The sequence below is a fragment of the Balaenoptera physalus genome (genome assembly GCF_965194825.1).
Source record: "Balaenoptera physalus genome assembly, chromosome: 1".
Taxonomy (NCBI): domain Eukaryota; kingdom Metazoa; phylum Chordata; class Mammalia; order Artiodactyla; family Balaenopteridae; genus Balaenoptera; species Balaenoptera physalus.
Genome location: NC_138882.1, coordinates 183,046,057 through 183,060,527, shown reverse-complemented (window position 1 = coordinate 183,060,527; position 14,471 = coordinate 183,046,057). Strand labels below are relative to the sequence as shown.

At 57.8% G+C, this 14,471-nt stretch overlaps 1 protein-coding gene across 16 annotated transcripts in view; it reads left to right on the top strand.

Annotated features, from left to right (window-relative positions):
• ARHGEF10L (Rho guanine nucleotide exchange factor 10 like) overlaps positions 1-14,471 on the top strand; it is a 173,928-nt gene that overhangs the window by 117,962 nt on the left and 41,495 nt on the right. For all 16 annotated transcript variants that reach the window (XM_082465114.1, XM_082465119.1, XM_082465113.1 and 13 more), the window contains 4 exons: positions 1,856-1,942; positions 3,118-3,344; positions 4,997-5,151; positions 11,993-12,141. In XM_082465114.1, coding sequence (XP_082321240.1) covers positions 1,856-1,942; positions 3,118-3,344; positions 4,997-5,151; positions 11,993-12,141 — 618 coding nt within the window. The remainder of the gene's footprint in view (positions 1-1,855; positions 1,943-3,117; positions 3,345-4,996; positions 5,152-11,992; positions 12,142-14,471) is intronic.

Genomic DNA, 14,471 nt, shown 5'->3' with positions numbered 1-14,471 from the left:
AGCCCAGAGCTGCAGAGGGTCTTGTTGGCAGGCTTGCCTAGGCCTCAGTACACTAGCTAAGTGGGCTCTGTCCCGGCTGTCACCCTCCATCCGCCAGAATTGCTGTTCGTGGGTCCCTGTCTCCAAACTGTGTGTCACAGTGGCTCATGTGGAATAGCCCCTCCCCCATAGTGTTGTTCTGCCGACAGAGTGTTACTGCTTATTGAGTGCTTACAACAATCCCACAGGAAGTCCTCGTAAGCAGTGGCCGCTGCCGGGCTTCACGTCTACCATCTCTAGTCCCCAAGGCCATCCTGACAAGATGTCAGGGTCCCCATGACCATGAAGAACGGGTTTGTGGGGTCACCCAGCTGGTAGCAGCCGAGCTGGGACTGGAGCCCGCTGGCTGCATCCAAAGCTGGCCTCCTTTCTACAGCCTGTGCTCTCCTCTGCTCTTTATGGGGCACCTTGATTTTGGGGAGTCGGCTTCCTGGCATGGACAGGACTTCTGGGTCCAGGGCCTTGCCCGTCCGAGGAGCCGTTTGAGTTTTTGCCATCATCTTGGACCCAGGCTCTGTTGACTGGGCTGACATCCGGCCCGCTGGAGTTGCCATGGAAACGTCTGAGCCAGGGCTGCGGTTGCCGCCTCCCCGTCTGACAGGACAGGAGCAGCAGCCTGGCAGAAAGGGCCAGGCACCCAGCTGGATGTGGCCCCCCAAGAAGCAAAGGGATGGGGAACAGGGGCCTGAGGGTGCCCGGGAGGCCTGGCATAAGTTGTACCCCAGAGTGCCAAGGTCTCCAGCCTGGCAGTTTGGCCTCTGGGTAGAGTTCAACCAGAAGGAGCCCTGGGCTGGGATTCGAAACTGAATTCCAGCCCCGACTCTGCCATTAACTTGCTGTGTGACCTTGAACCAGTCACATCCCCCCACCCACCAAACTTCAAGTTTGCCAACTCCTAAATGAGGGGGCTGGATGCAGTGACCTCTTTGGGTCCCCTCACCCATAGCCATTAGAGACTTTATTAGAATATTCCAGCAGGGCTGGGATTGGCGGGGCCTTCAGGACCAGCAGAGGGCAGCACCTGCCTGTCAAAAGGTCCAGTGGTGCTGCATTTCTCCTGGGGGCACCTTGGAGCTCTCCCCACTCAGCCTCCTTCTCCTTCAGTCTGGCCGGAGTTTCCATCAAGGCCCATGAAAGGGCCAGGCCATCTCCTCACATTGCTGTCCTGGCCAATGTGGACAGGGAGAGACAGACGGGCAGATCTAGCTCAGGAAACAGGCCCCAGAGAGCCACCAGGCATGGGGTTTGGGGCAGCAGATGCACAAGGAACAAGCAGCTGGTGGTTCTCAGTGACAACCCATTACAGAGGGAGCCCCCAGCCCGCGGACCCAGCCCTCTGGTCCTGGAGGGGTCATCTGCAGAGGGGCTCTGTTGACCTAGGATCCCCCTCCATCGTGCTTCCCTGGGGGATGCACTTACCGTCCCCGTGGCCTCGGGCAATTGCGTGTCTTCCGTGGACCTCATTTTCCCCATTTGTAAAATATGGGGGGTGGGCATTAGTGGTTTTCAACAAATCTTATCTGCAAGTTGCCTGGTTTGAAAATCCCTCTGCTGGCCCAGAGTTTCATTCAGACCCCTTTTAGCCAGAAGGTTCTAGGAGAGCGATGGTCAAGTGCGAGTGCATAGGAGCTGCCTGGAGAGGAACCTTCCCCTTTTCTGGCTCCACTCTCAGGGGCCTCACTCGGGGCCTGAAGGGGACCCAGGAATCTGCAGGTTTAATAGCCCCTCGGGTGGTTCAGACCAAGGTCTTGCTGTCAAATGTCAGCATCTCAGTCACCTCGACACTTAACCCTGTGTGTGCCGTCTGTCTCTGCAGCTTGGGGCCCTGGTCCACAGCCCTGTCAGCTGTCCCCTGGTGGGCTTCTCGGCTGTCAGCACCTCCCTTCCACAGGGCTACCTCTGGGTGAGTAACCCCCAGGCCCAGCCAGGGATTCTGGCCTCAGGGCATGAGCAGGGAGGGTGGCACCCGGGGTGGGTGCTGGAGAAAGCTGCCTGCCTGTGGCCCCCATTTTCTGCACCTTCAACCAGCAAGGTCTTCCTGGGAACTTCTGTGCCAGGCTCTGTGCTCAGAGTTGGCAGGTGTGACCTCACCAGGGACAACAGAACCAAGGGACAAATAAGCTCAATTATTTGTGAGCTTGCAAATGGCCTTGGTGCCATGACGGAAATAAATGGGAAGCTGTGTGGAGTATCTGGATGGCAGGGTCTTCACTCCGGGAGTCAGGAGGCAGGGCTGCCTATCTCTTATGGAGATCCCAGCCCACCTTTCTGCCCCTGGGGTTCCTGGCAGAGCCTCCCTTGATTCAAATAGGTGTTCCCCACCCCCCATGCTCCTGGTGGTGCAGATTATGGCCTCCCATAGATTCCCTGAGGTTCCAGCCTCACCACCCCTCTGGTCATCCTCTAACTCCTCTTGCTTATTCCTGTCTCCAGGTACTTAGGCAGGGAAACTCTGGCTTACCCTTCAGAGTTCAGCCCAAATGTCCCTTCTGAGGGTGATTTGTTCTTCACTGTTTCCTCAGTGTCTAGCACATGATGTATCCATCCATCCATCCATCCATCCATCCATTATCCTTCCATCCATCCATCCATCCATCCTTATAATCTTCTGTCCATCCATTCATCCATCCTTCCATCCATCCATCCATCCATCCATCCATCCATCCATCCATCCATTCAACAAGTATATAATGAGTGCCTGCCATGTGCTAGACACAGAGGTAAAACAGTGAACAGGACAGAGAAGGACATTTTAAAGAGCAGAGTGTATGCTCACTATTTGTTGGTTGAAATTCACCCTGGAGATAAGGAAATAGAAAGCTGACCGGGTATCTAGTCCACCTTAGTTCTTTACCTGATTTCCTTTGGGTCCTGAATCTAACTTGTTGCCCTGGCAGCTGGGACCGAGCGACCTTCAGTGACAGCAGGATATGTGTGGGCAGGAGGGGGGACGTTTCTCTTGATACCTAACCCCAGTGGCAAGTAGAAGTTCGGGACGGGTCCCTGGGAGGCAGGGGCTGAGCTCTGCCTCTGCTCTCATGGTTCTCACGTGATGGCCTCTCTGGGTCTCTGCCCCAGGTCGGGGGCGGGCAGGAGGGTGCAGGGGGCCAGGTCGAGATCTTCTCCCTGAACCGGCCCGCGCCCCGCACGGTCAAGTCCTTCCCGCTGGTGGCCCCTGTGCTCTGCATGGAGTACATTCCGGAGCCGGAGGAGGGGGAGAGCAGAGATGGAGACAAGAAGTGCTTGGCTGCTGACGCCTCGGCTGGAGTGCACCCCACCGTCTGCCTCGGGCTCCAGGATGGCAGGTTAGGGGCCTGGGGAGGAGGGGCTGGGAACAGCCTGGGGCAGGGCTGGGCAGGTGCATCAGGGGCTGTCCGTCTAGCTTTGGCTTGTCACCCACCAACATTCTCCATGCCTGGTTGAGAGCAGAAAGGGGGAACCAGGGATGCCCAGTGTCAGGAGCTGCTCGCACTTTAACCAAGACCCTTCAGCGGCTGCTTTGTGCAAGCTGGCTCCCTTCTGGGTAGTGTGGTACCGAGGGCAGCCGCTGACTTCAGTGTCACAGAGCTGGGTTTGGACCTGCTGTTTCCTCATGCCATTTAACCGCTCTGAGCCTCAGTTTCTTGTCTGTAAAGTGGGCGTTAGCATGCTTCCATGCAGGGCCGCTGTGAGAGTCCACTAGGACATGGGACATGTGAAGCCTTCAGGTCCCTTCTCTGTCACTGACAGCATCCACCCATCTGTGGCCTCAGTTAGCTTTGCAGGGCAGGTGGGCGTCCTGGGTGTGCCCGGGTTATGAGACCTGCTGGCAGAGGGGGCTCCCCCAGTAAGACCCTCCCGGAGCTGGCGAGTCAGCAACCCTTCCTTGCAGCAAGGGGCACTCCCGCCAGAGTTTAGCCTGCTGGAGGGTCCAGCTGTGTGGACGGAGGAGGAACATTCATCCCACTTAAATGGAAGGTGAAGATGGTGATGAACAAGACCCTGAGATGGGCTACACCCCCATGTCCTCCTCATAGCTCCAAGCTTTTCACGCCTGTCCTAGAGTCGGGGGAAGTGGGGAGAGAGGATGTTTCCTGAGCACCTACTGTGTGCTGCTCCCCAGGCCAGGGGCTGTGAGCCTCACAGCAGCCCCACTATGAAGTGTTTCCCACACAAGCAGCTGGGGGAGGAGCTAAAAGCTAACATACATAGAACCAACTCGGAGACACTAGAGGCTCTGTGATGTCCTGGTCTGGGTCCACGGAACCCAGGGGTCTGGTGAACACTCTTTGCTTTTAATGAGATCAAATTCAAACAACATAAAATTCACCACTTTAACCATTTTAAATCGTATAATTCAGTGGCTTCCAGTACATTCATGATGGGCAACCATCACCACTACATAGTTCTAGAACATTCTCACCACCCCCAAAAGAAACCCTGTATCACCCCCCATTCCCTGCCCCAATCCCTGGGAGCCAGTAGTCCACTTCCCATTGCTCTGTATTTGTCTCTTCTGCACATTTCAGGCAAACGGAGTCGCACAGTGTGTGGCCTTTTGTGCCTGGCTTCTCTCACTCCCCATAACATTTTCAAGGTTCACCCACGTAGCACATGTCGGTGCTTCATCCCTTTTTATGGCCGTGAGGTAGGCATCACGGCCCCATTTTTTGGCGAGGACTGAGGCTCAGCGGTCCAGGTCAGTCAGCTGGACGGGGCACGTCTGGATTCACCCTCGGGTCTGTGTGACCCTGAAAACTGTTCCCTTAGCCCCTCTATTGTGCTGCACCCAGAGCCCCTGTGTTCCACGGGCACCACCCTCTAAAGGCCACCCACGGAAAAGCCCGAGCATCGGCCTGTTCACACAGCAGGGAGGCTGGCTGAGCTTGGCTGGGGGGGCTCGGAGCCTCTCACCAGGAGGGCACGTGGGGTGTTGGCACCTGGGGGGCTAAGTGAGTCACTCGACCTCTCCCCACAGCATCCTGGTTTACAGCAGCGTGGACACGGGCACCCAGTGCCTGGCGACCTGCAGGAGCCCAGGCCTGCAGCCCGTGCTCTGCCTGCGACACAGCCCCTTCCACCTGTTTGCCGGCCTGCAGGATGGGACCCTCGCTGCGTACCCCGGGACCAGCGGTAAGGATGGGGGGCTGGGGGCGATGGGGGCAGCCCTGGGCCCTGACGGAGAGCCACATCCTGTACCAGAGCGTCTGTGGGAGGCAGGCCAAGGAGGCAGCTCAGAAAAAAATCGGGGAATCGAAGTGCTGGGGAGATTGGCGATCCCTGATCCCCACAGGAACGGCGTGCTCGCTACCATACAGGCAGCTCAGCCCACTGGCGGGAAACTCTGCTGGGTAAGAGCGGGGTCTCTGGGCTCAGCTAGATCTGGCTTCATGTCCACCCTCTGCCCTGATGACAGCTGTGTCCCTGGGTGAGCAGCTTCTCCTCTGTGCCTCAGTCTCCTCATTTGTAAAATGGGAATAATGGTAACACCCACAGCTCATGGGTACCTGTGGGGTAAAAGATTCAGTGAAGGCAAAGCATAGGACCTGGCACAGCGAGTGCCCAGTGGGGTGAGGCATTTCAATCTCCATTATTTTATTAAGTCATCGATGGCACAGATAATAACGTCTGGAGGGCAAGGCTGACAGCGTTTGAGCTGCCGTATGCCAGGATGGGGTGAAGTGCTTATGCAGGCGCATTATCTTAATTCTCGCCACGACCCTTGAGAACTGCCTCCCCTTTACGGATGCTGATGCTGAGACTCGGGGAGGGACACGAGGGCTGTGGTCCCCTGTCCCCTTGTGACTCGTTCAGCTCCCAGTCCGATGACGAGGGCTGGGCAGAGCAGAGAGCTGCCCCCAGCACCCCCAGAGATGGCTGATGTGCCAAAGCCTCCGCCTCCCTCCCCCTCCCATGCGCCTCTAATTGCTGCGTCATCACAGCCTGTTGCAGGGCTATAAACGGATATTTGTACTGAGCTTTTTTTTTTTTTTTTGCCACTTGGCACTGTGTTGGTATTTTAAATTAGCTTTCAATAAGGCATTTATAGTTTTTAATTAAAGGGGGTAGAGGGAGGGGGAAAAAATCCCTCTCACCGTCAGACAGACTGTGCGTTCAATATGGGCTCAGATCTTCGGAGATTTAGATCAGGGGTTCTCAGGGGACTTTTACCCTCTGGCTCCCACGGGAGACTGGGAGCCCTGCCCTGCCCCTGCTGGCTTCTCAGCCGCCAGTTTGGCTGCCTCCAGCCCTTTCCGTCTTGGTTCCTGACTCATCAGTTTGGGCGTCCGGGTTGGGAGGAGGCGAGGAGGTGTATCGGTTTGCTGGGGCTGCCATGAGAAAGTACAACAAACTGAGTGGTTTATACAGTGTAATTTATTGTCTCACATTCTGGAGGCTGGAAGTTCAAGATCAAGGTATCGGCAGGGCTGTGCTCCCTCGGAATGCGCTGGGGAAAGATCTGTTCCAGGCCTCTCTCCCAGCTTTGGGTAGTTCCTTGGCTTGTGGCACCATAACCCCCATCTTCATGTGGTGTTCTCTTTGGGTGAGCCTGTGTCCAAATAGCCCTTTGGAATAAGAACTCCAGTCATATTGGATTAGGGGCCCACCCTCCTCCAATATGACCTCATCTTAACCAAGTACATCTGCAACAACCCTGTTGCCAAACAAGGTCACGTTCTGAGGTACTAGGGGTTAAGACTTCAATGACTGAATTTTGGGGGACACAATTCAACCCATAGGGGGATGGGGTCTAACCATTGGCTTTCAGCCTGGGATTGGAGCCTGGTGGTTTGTCAGAACCAAAAGAGCCATTGGGGACCATCAGATGCCACACCCTCATCTTCTGGGTGGGAAGGGACTCCCTACAGCCCCACAGGTGAGCCGAGACCTGAACCTAAGTATCCTCCCTCCAGGGCTGGCTGCCTGCTGTCTTGCCTGGAGGTTGAGATGCTCCACTAGCTGTCCCACCTTGCAAACATTTGTCCCCCTAATATTTACTGAGCACCTACTATGCACCATGGATATGGTGGCCAGCAAACCAGATGTGAGCCCACCCTCACAGTTTATAGAGGGAGACAAGTTAAATTTATAGATGAGTCAAATGGACAGGCAGGAAGCTTACAATTACACATCGAGCTGAGGGTCCTAAGGGGAGGAAGAGGGTGTCGGGTGAGAGCCTGACCCCCTGTGCGTGGGGTGGGCTGGTTGGCGAAGGCCTCTCTAAGGAGCGAGACCCTGAAGGTGAGGCCTGAAGAAGGAGAAGCGACTGGACCAGTGAAGAGTTGGGGGAACAGCGTTCTTGCCGAGGGAAGTGCATGTGCAGAGACCTGGAAGCAGGAGAGCGGTTGGTCTGCTGGGGAGGCTGTCTTGCTGGACAGTAGCCGGGGTGGGAAGCGGCACCAGGCAGGGTCCGGGAGTAGATAGACTGGACCCTGTGGGCCTTGGGCTTGGGTCGATGGGAAGTGGAGGGAGGTGTTGGGAGTGGCCGAGCACTGTGGCTGGTGGGTGGAGGGGACGTAGGCAGGCTGTCTGGGAGGCTGCCACAGCCAGCCGGGTAGCGGAGTCTGGGTCACTCTGTCCATGGGAGCCCACCCTCTGGCCTTTGGTTTGGCATTGGCCAGGGAGGCCTCTGGGAGAGACCTTGGCCTGGTGCCTCCCCTTCCTATGGTGTCCTCCAGAGATGGCCAGGGCAGGAAGGGGGGCTCTCAGGACCACACGCCTTTCATCTGGGCTGGGTCTGGAATCATCAGCCTGGCCCATGACCCAGCCGTGGGGCCTCGGATACCCCTCAGATACCCCCACTCCATCCAAGCCCTGAAGCTGGAGCTGGGAGCTGCTCCCGGGCCAGCCTCCCTGGCCTTGGGCGCGCAGAACCCACCTCTGGTGCCCCATGGGGATTGTGAATAATCCACACCCTTATTCTGGGCGCGGAGCAGATACTGGTGAGATATCTGTCAGTGTTCATATGACAGGTTTGCCGTCGTGCCTGGGTTTGGCTAAGACCAAGACCAGATAAAACTGGCATCCCTGGCCCAGCTTTGGCTCACTGGAGAAGGACAGGACCAGAAATATTAGGTGAAACAGGGAGAAACCAACCTGGGGACCTGCTGAGTCCTGGAGGTCCTGTGGAACCAGCAGCTGTGAGGCGACTGTGAGGATTTTAAGGTCACCAGGCCGCTTGGAGTCCTGGGCTGTCAGAGCTGGGGGGGCCTTGGAGTCCAAGCTCCAGGTGACAGATGGAGAATCCGACTCCATGGCAGTGTGGCCGTGGCAGTCAGTCTGCTGCCCCCAGGAGCCTCCATTTATCAGCATTCATTCCCTCATTCATTCATTCACTCACTCAGCAAATACACGTTCAGTGCCCACGAGGTGGCAGGCACTGTGCTGGGACATGAGCCAGGCGACCCCTGCCCCTGCCCATCCTGTGCTTGGGTGGAGCTGCCTGGACCTCCTCTGTCCGCCCCACCCCCGTCTCCGAGCAGAGACAGGAGCGTGACCAGGCCTGGGTCGGGGTGTGGGAATGTCCCTGGTTAGATGCTGGGGACGTGGGCCAGGGTCACCCCCCAGAGGAACCGGACGATGGAATGGGTGAGTGATGGTCTGGGGCGTGGTCAGCCTGTCGGGATTGGGTCCCTGCTGTGAGAGAGTGGTCCTGTTGCTGCTGCTCCTCTTGGAGCCTCAGTTTCCTCACCTGTAAAATGGGTATGAATTCAGCCCCACCGCAGCAGGTGGTTGTGAAGGCCAGGTGCGGTCAGTCACACAAGTGCCCAGAACGGAGCCTGGGCACAGAGACTCATGCCTGTTACCTTTCCACCATCATCATTGTTACGTTGTTATTACTTCCGGGGTACCGGCTGCCCTTTGGGCCCCCCTCGATCTCAACGACTTGCACTCTGTGTCCTAACTTCTGGCTCCGGCTCGATCTGGACCCCCCAAGGACACCGGCTGGGCTTTGTCCCCTGCAGCCTGGGGGAGGAGGGACTCCCGCCTCTTGAAGGTGCTTTTTGTTGAGACAGGGGCTTCATCTCCGTTCATCTGGCATGAGAGCTGATGCCGGGCCCAGCTCTCACGAATGGGCTGTCATGCAGGGGGCGGGTGTGAATTTGTAGGTGCGTGTGTGTGTTCTGGAGCATATGTACCTAGAGCCACTGGTGGGCAGGGAGCAGGTGGAGGGATGGATCCCCCAGCAGGCTTGGGGTGGGTAGGGTTCTAGCCCTGCCCAGAGCTCACAGTGAGTACGTTTAAAGTCTTAGACTTGTGGCCTGTGGAGGCTGGGAAGAACCTTAGAGGTCAGAGTTCTGTCCCCTTGGGGTACAGATTGGAAAACTGAGTCCCAGCAAGGAGAAACCTCTTGTTCAGGGTCCTACCATGGGCCTTCGAATCAGGGACTCCTGTCCTGTATCCTTTTTGATATAATGATATCGGTATTATTAAATTTCATCAGTTAATCATTCTGTCCTGGAGTCAGGACTCTCAGGAGACACCCAGCAGGTGGAGGAGTGGTCAGTGCACATGTGACCCTCAAGGGTATCAGACCCTACCCCCTACCCCAGGCAGCCGTGCTATTCCAGGAAGGTACAGAGTAGAGGGTGCACGGGCTCTGGTGGTCATCACTGCCCACGGGGCAGAGCTCGCATTTCCGTTTTTGGGGTGTGGTTCCAGTATCCCAGCTGCTTCCTTCCTGGCAGGGGTCTCAGCCCCCACCTTAGCCTTAGTGGCGGGAGCTCCAGCTTCTGGCCGCAAACACTACTCACCTCTGGCCGCTGGAGGGCGCGCAAAGCCTTGCATTTTTGTGGCTCTGGTGTCCTGATGGGGGTCAGCGTCCCTTGTGGAGGCCTGGCTGCGTCATGGTCACTCTCCCCAGAGATCTTTGGAAACCCTTGGAACCTGAGAGGGCAGCAGGGACTGGGGAAGGAGGCCAGGACCAGAGTTAGCCGAGTTCCAACCCTGCTTGGCCCACCCTCCTTGCGTGGTTCTGTGCAAGCTCTGGCTCCCTGGGTGTCTGCCGTCGCATCAGTCAGTGCCCTTCCACGGGCTCTCGTGTTGTGTCAAAAGACAGCCAACAGCCAGAGCTAATGAGCAGCGGGTCCCGTCGAGCGGTGTGATTCGGACTGGTTCTCTAAACTCTGGGTCTCAGTTTTCTCAGTTGTAAAACAGGGATAAGAATAGAATCTTCCACATAGGCTGGTGGGCGGTAATGAAATAATTCATGAAAAGAGTGCCTGGTGTGCCCACGTGTAACAGAATGTGGCAACAGCTGTCAACGCTCCTCACTGGGTGCCCACCCTGTGCTAAACATTCTACACATTTAATTTGATCCCTCCAACATCCGGCGAGGTGTAGGCACGGTTATCTTGCCCACTTTACAGGCGAGGAAACTAAGGTTCAGAAAGGTGATGTTACCGTCACCCATCCAAGTTAATGCAGAGGTTGAGAGGCCGCAGCTTCCCACATGCTCCTATTCATGGGCTGGAAAGAACTGGATGTGTGTTGGTTGGGCGGGGGCTGGGAGGTGTATTTTCCAACTCTTAGCTGAGCTGGGAGTCTGCCAAGTTTAAGTAGGGCTGAAGGGGAGAGGAGAACCCGCTTGACAGGAAGGGGAAGGGAGGGTGCTGGTGGGGGAATCTGGTGTGTCTTCCATGGTCTCCTCCTGCCACACCCCTCCAGCTCTGCAGACAGCTGTGCTCCATCGCGCCACCCAGCAGCTGGCTCAGAGGGAGGGCCTGTGCCGGGGCTGCTTTGCACCCCTTCCAGGGACGCTGTGGAGGGGGGATGGGAGTGGCCGGGCACTGACAAGCCAGCGGCAGGCTCTGTCCTGCCTTCCACTGCTGACGGTATCTCAGAGGTGCGCCCCACTTCCTGTTCAACCCTCCTGTCCCATCTGGCACCCTGGCAGACAGGACAGCCTCTGGGGTTCTGTGGGCATCGGGTGTAGCTTCAGAGAAAAACCAGTCTCAGTGGACACTGCTCTCATGCCAGGGAAGATCCTTGGCATGTTCTTGGGTGAGCCGAGCATCCCTGAGGGTGGTGGGGGAGAGCCTCGTTCAGTGCTTGGCCAGGTCCCTTCATCTGCCTGTCTTCAGGGATGGTGGGCTGGGGACTGATGGCCTCTCGGGACTTCCTCCTTCCATACCTGGGGTGGTGGCATCTCTGGAGGAGTAAGGTCATCAGAGATCTTGGTAGAGGTGACAGAGTGCCTTGGAGCAGGCGAGAAGATGTGTGAGAAGGCAAGACTCATTTTCAATAAGTTACGGTGTCAGGAAAGTCCTCAGAGAGAGTCTTATTCACAGCACCCTCCCCATTTTACAGATGGGAAGACTGAGGCGTTGAGAAGTAGAGAGGTGCACTCAAGGTCCTTAGTTAGCTGCTAGCAGAACCAGGGCCAGGACACTCCCCACCATGTGCCACCTTCTTGGCAGGGCTCTGTGGATGCTGCCTCTTTGGGGAAGCCTCCCTGGATTTCTCCTGTGCAGAGTTGGTTCCTTCCATCTTAATAGCTCTCAAGGCCCTCTGTGCATGCCTGGCCACTTGGGCTTGGCACTTTGTATGGTAACTGCTGTTTAACCCTTTGCTTTCTCCATCCAGCAGAGATTTTCTTGAGGGCAGGGTCTGTGTCTGATTTATTTCTGTCTTCACAGCACCCAGTACGGGGCCTGGCATGGAGTAGGTGCTTACTAGGTGTGTGTGAAATGAATGCACAGAAGAGAGGGAAAGGGAGAGAGGAAGGGAGGGAGGGAGAAGTGGGGAGTACAGCCCCCAGAGCGGGTGGAACATAAACAGAGGCAGATGGGAACAGTCGCCATGCCACTGGGGAAGGGGGAGGGGCAGAGAAAGGGGCCAAAAGCTGTCATGGAGCCAGGCTTGGCCCACCGCTGTGGCCCGTGGTTCCCGAGGGTTGAGGAGCCCTGGGCCTCTGACCCGTCTGCCATCCCCCACCCCCTGCTGCTGACCTGCTTCCTTCCTGTCCCTCCAGGAGGCGTCCCCTGGGACCTGGAGAGCCCACCCGTGTGCCTGACTGTGGGACCTGGGCCGGTCCGCACCCTGCTGAGCCTGGAGGACGCCGTGTGGGCCAGTTGTGGGCCCCGGGTCACTGTCCTGGATGCCACCAGCTTGCAGACTCAGGTACCGGCCCTGCCTTGTGGCTCGTGGGTCCAGGCCCTGGGGGGGGATCATCTCCGGGCACACCCTCGCACACCTTCTCGCATTCTACCTGGCACCGCTCTCGGCTCCCAGCCGCGTCTCAGGGATCATCAGAGTTGGCTGGGCAGCAAGAGGGGGCCAGGATCCCTGTGGGTCCCCGCCCTCTGCCCCGACACGCACCCTCGGGGCTGCTGTGAGGGGAGGGATCCCCAGCCCACTGGGCAGTGACGCAGCTCCTCCGTTGTGTTTACTGCTCCCTGTGGAGGTGGAGCTGGGGTCCCTGCGCCCCCACTGGTACCCAGGACCCAGCTGTGCCGAGGGGATAGCCAGTGTGGACGCAGCCATCCTGGGCGCTGGGCTCTTTAGACAGTGTGGACGTGGAGCCTGCTGGGTCCTGCCTTGTCCCGTCACCAGCACTGCTGGATCCTCAGCCCTGGGATGAGGGCCTGGCCCAGGGGCTTCTTCCCATCCCCGCGTGGCTCCCTGAATGGTATTTTGGTTATGTTTGCCATTATTTGATTTGTTTGGATTATCAACTTGAAATGAGCGGCCACCAGGCCCAGAGGGGAGCTGTGGGTGTGGGCTTGGGGTCAGAACAGACAGGCCCCCGCATGCCTCCACATCTTCTCTCGCCCGCTCTGTCCTCTCTCGTACAGCCATACATCAGCTACTCAACAGCCAGGAGACTGTAAGATCCCAGGGGATTGGGGCCGGGTCCCGGATGACACTGTCCTGGTTTGGCAGATGGAGAAACTGAGGCCCAGGGAGCTGTGGGTGAGCTCTGAGACCCGGGATTGAACCTCAGGGTCCCGGCGCTAACTTTCCCATCTTTGTTGAAGCATGAGGTGCAGCGTTCGGAGCTGTGCACGCCTGGCTCTGCCTTCCGGTTCCCCCACTCACCTGCTGGGGCCTTGGGGGGCCCTGTCTGTGAACACAAGTTTTCCCATCTGTAAAAGGGGAACAAGCATCCTTTCCCTGCGGTCCTTTCGCCGCTGAGTGAGATAATGCTTGGTCAGTGCCAGTGCCAGGAGATATTTGATCAGCGGTTCTTCTGGGTGCTGGAAAGGGAGGTGGGGTGAGAGGCAGCGCCGTGGGCAGAATCAGAGGATTTGGGTTTTGAACTATCATCAACCTTTGAGGAGAAGAGGGCTGGGGGCTAAAGGTGACGCCGGAGCTGCCACCCTTGAGGGGCTGCTTGAACAGGGCCAGGACCTTTGACCTCACTGGTGGGGCTGGGCCTGGCCAGAGGGGGTGGGCTCTGGGAGGGGCCGGGGCGGCGCCAGCAGGAAGGGCACTGCTGCCTCCCCCACTCCAGCTTCTGGATTTCTTGGTGCTCTTTCCCCCAGGCAGAGCTGGAGTAGGGACGGGTAGCCCTGAGCAGCTGCGGCCACAGACTCCCTTCCCAGGCCCTGGTTCTCTTTTGGGGGCTTCCCTGCTGCCCCGGACCCTGCCCTGTCACTTCCCTCAGGGGCCTCTCACCTTCTCGGCCTTCTGCGAGGAAGGTGAGCAGGGGGAGGTGGCTCCCCGGGGCTTTTGAGGTCCCCAACTGACCTGGGTCTCAAGACATTTGTCAGGAAAAAGGATGACGTCCCACTGCAGCCCCTGCCCAAGCATCCCTGCATTGTCCCCATGCCAGGCCCAGTGCCCTCCCAGCTTTCTCGGCTGGCAGCCTGCGCAGGCTCTGACTCAGCCAGCAGCAGAGCCCTGGGGCCCAGCTTAGGGCAGCGGTGAGAGGGAACAGGGCCCAGCCCTGCCCTTGGAGGGCCTCCAGTCTGATGGGGGAGACCCAGCCCTACCCTTAGGGGGCCTCCAGTCTGATGGGGAGATACAGCTCTGCCCTTGGGGACCTCCAGTCTGATTGGGGAGATCCAACCTGTCCTTGGGTGGCCTCCAGTCTGATGGGGGAGACCCAGCCCTACTTTTTAGGACCTCCATTCTGATGGGGGAGATTCAGCCCTGCCCTTGGGGGGGCCTCCTGTCTGATAGGGGAGACACAGCTCTGCCCTGGGGGCCTCTAGTCTGATGGGGGAGACACAGCCTGCCCTCTGTTCCCATATGGGAAAAGTGAGCCCAGAAACATGAAGAAGCCAAAAGCGGAGTGCGGACGAGATGGGAAGGGGCAAGCTTTCAGAGCTCCCTGTTGGCCAGCAGACGTTCTCAGTGCTGCCAGCAGGGGAAATGGGACAGGAGAGGGAGAAGGCAGCTGAGGAAAGTGGGAGGCAGGATGTGAGCTAAGAGTTGTTTTCAAGGAAGAATCTTCTAAGGAAGGATCCAGAGGCCGTAGGACCCTGAAACCACAGGCCTGTGGGAGC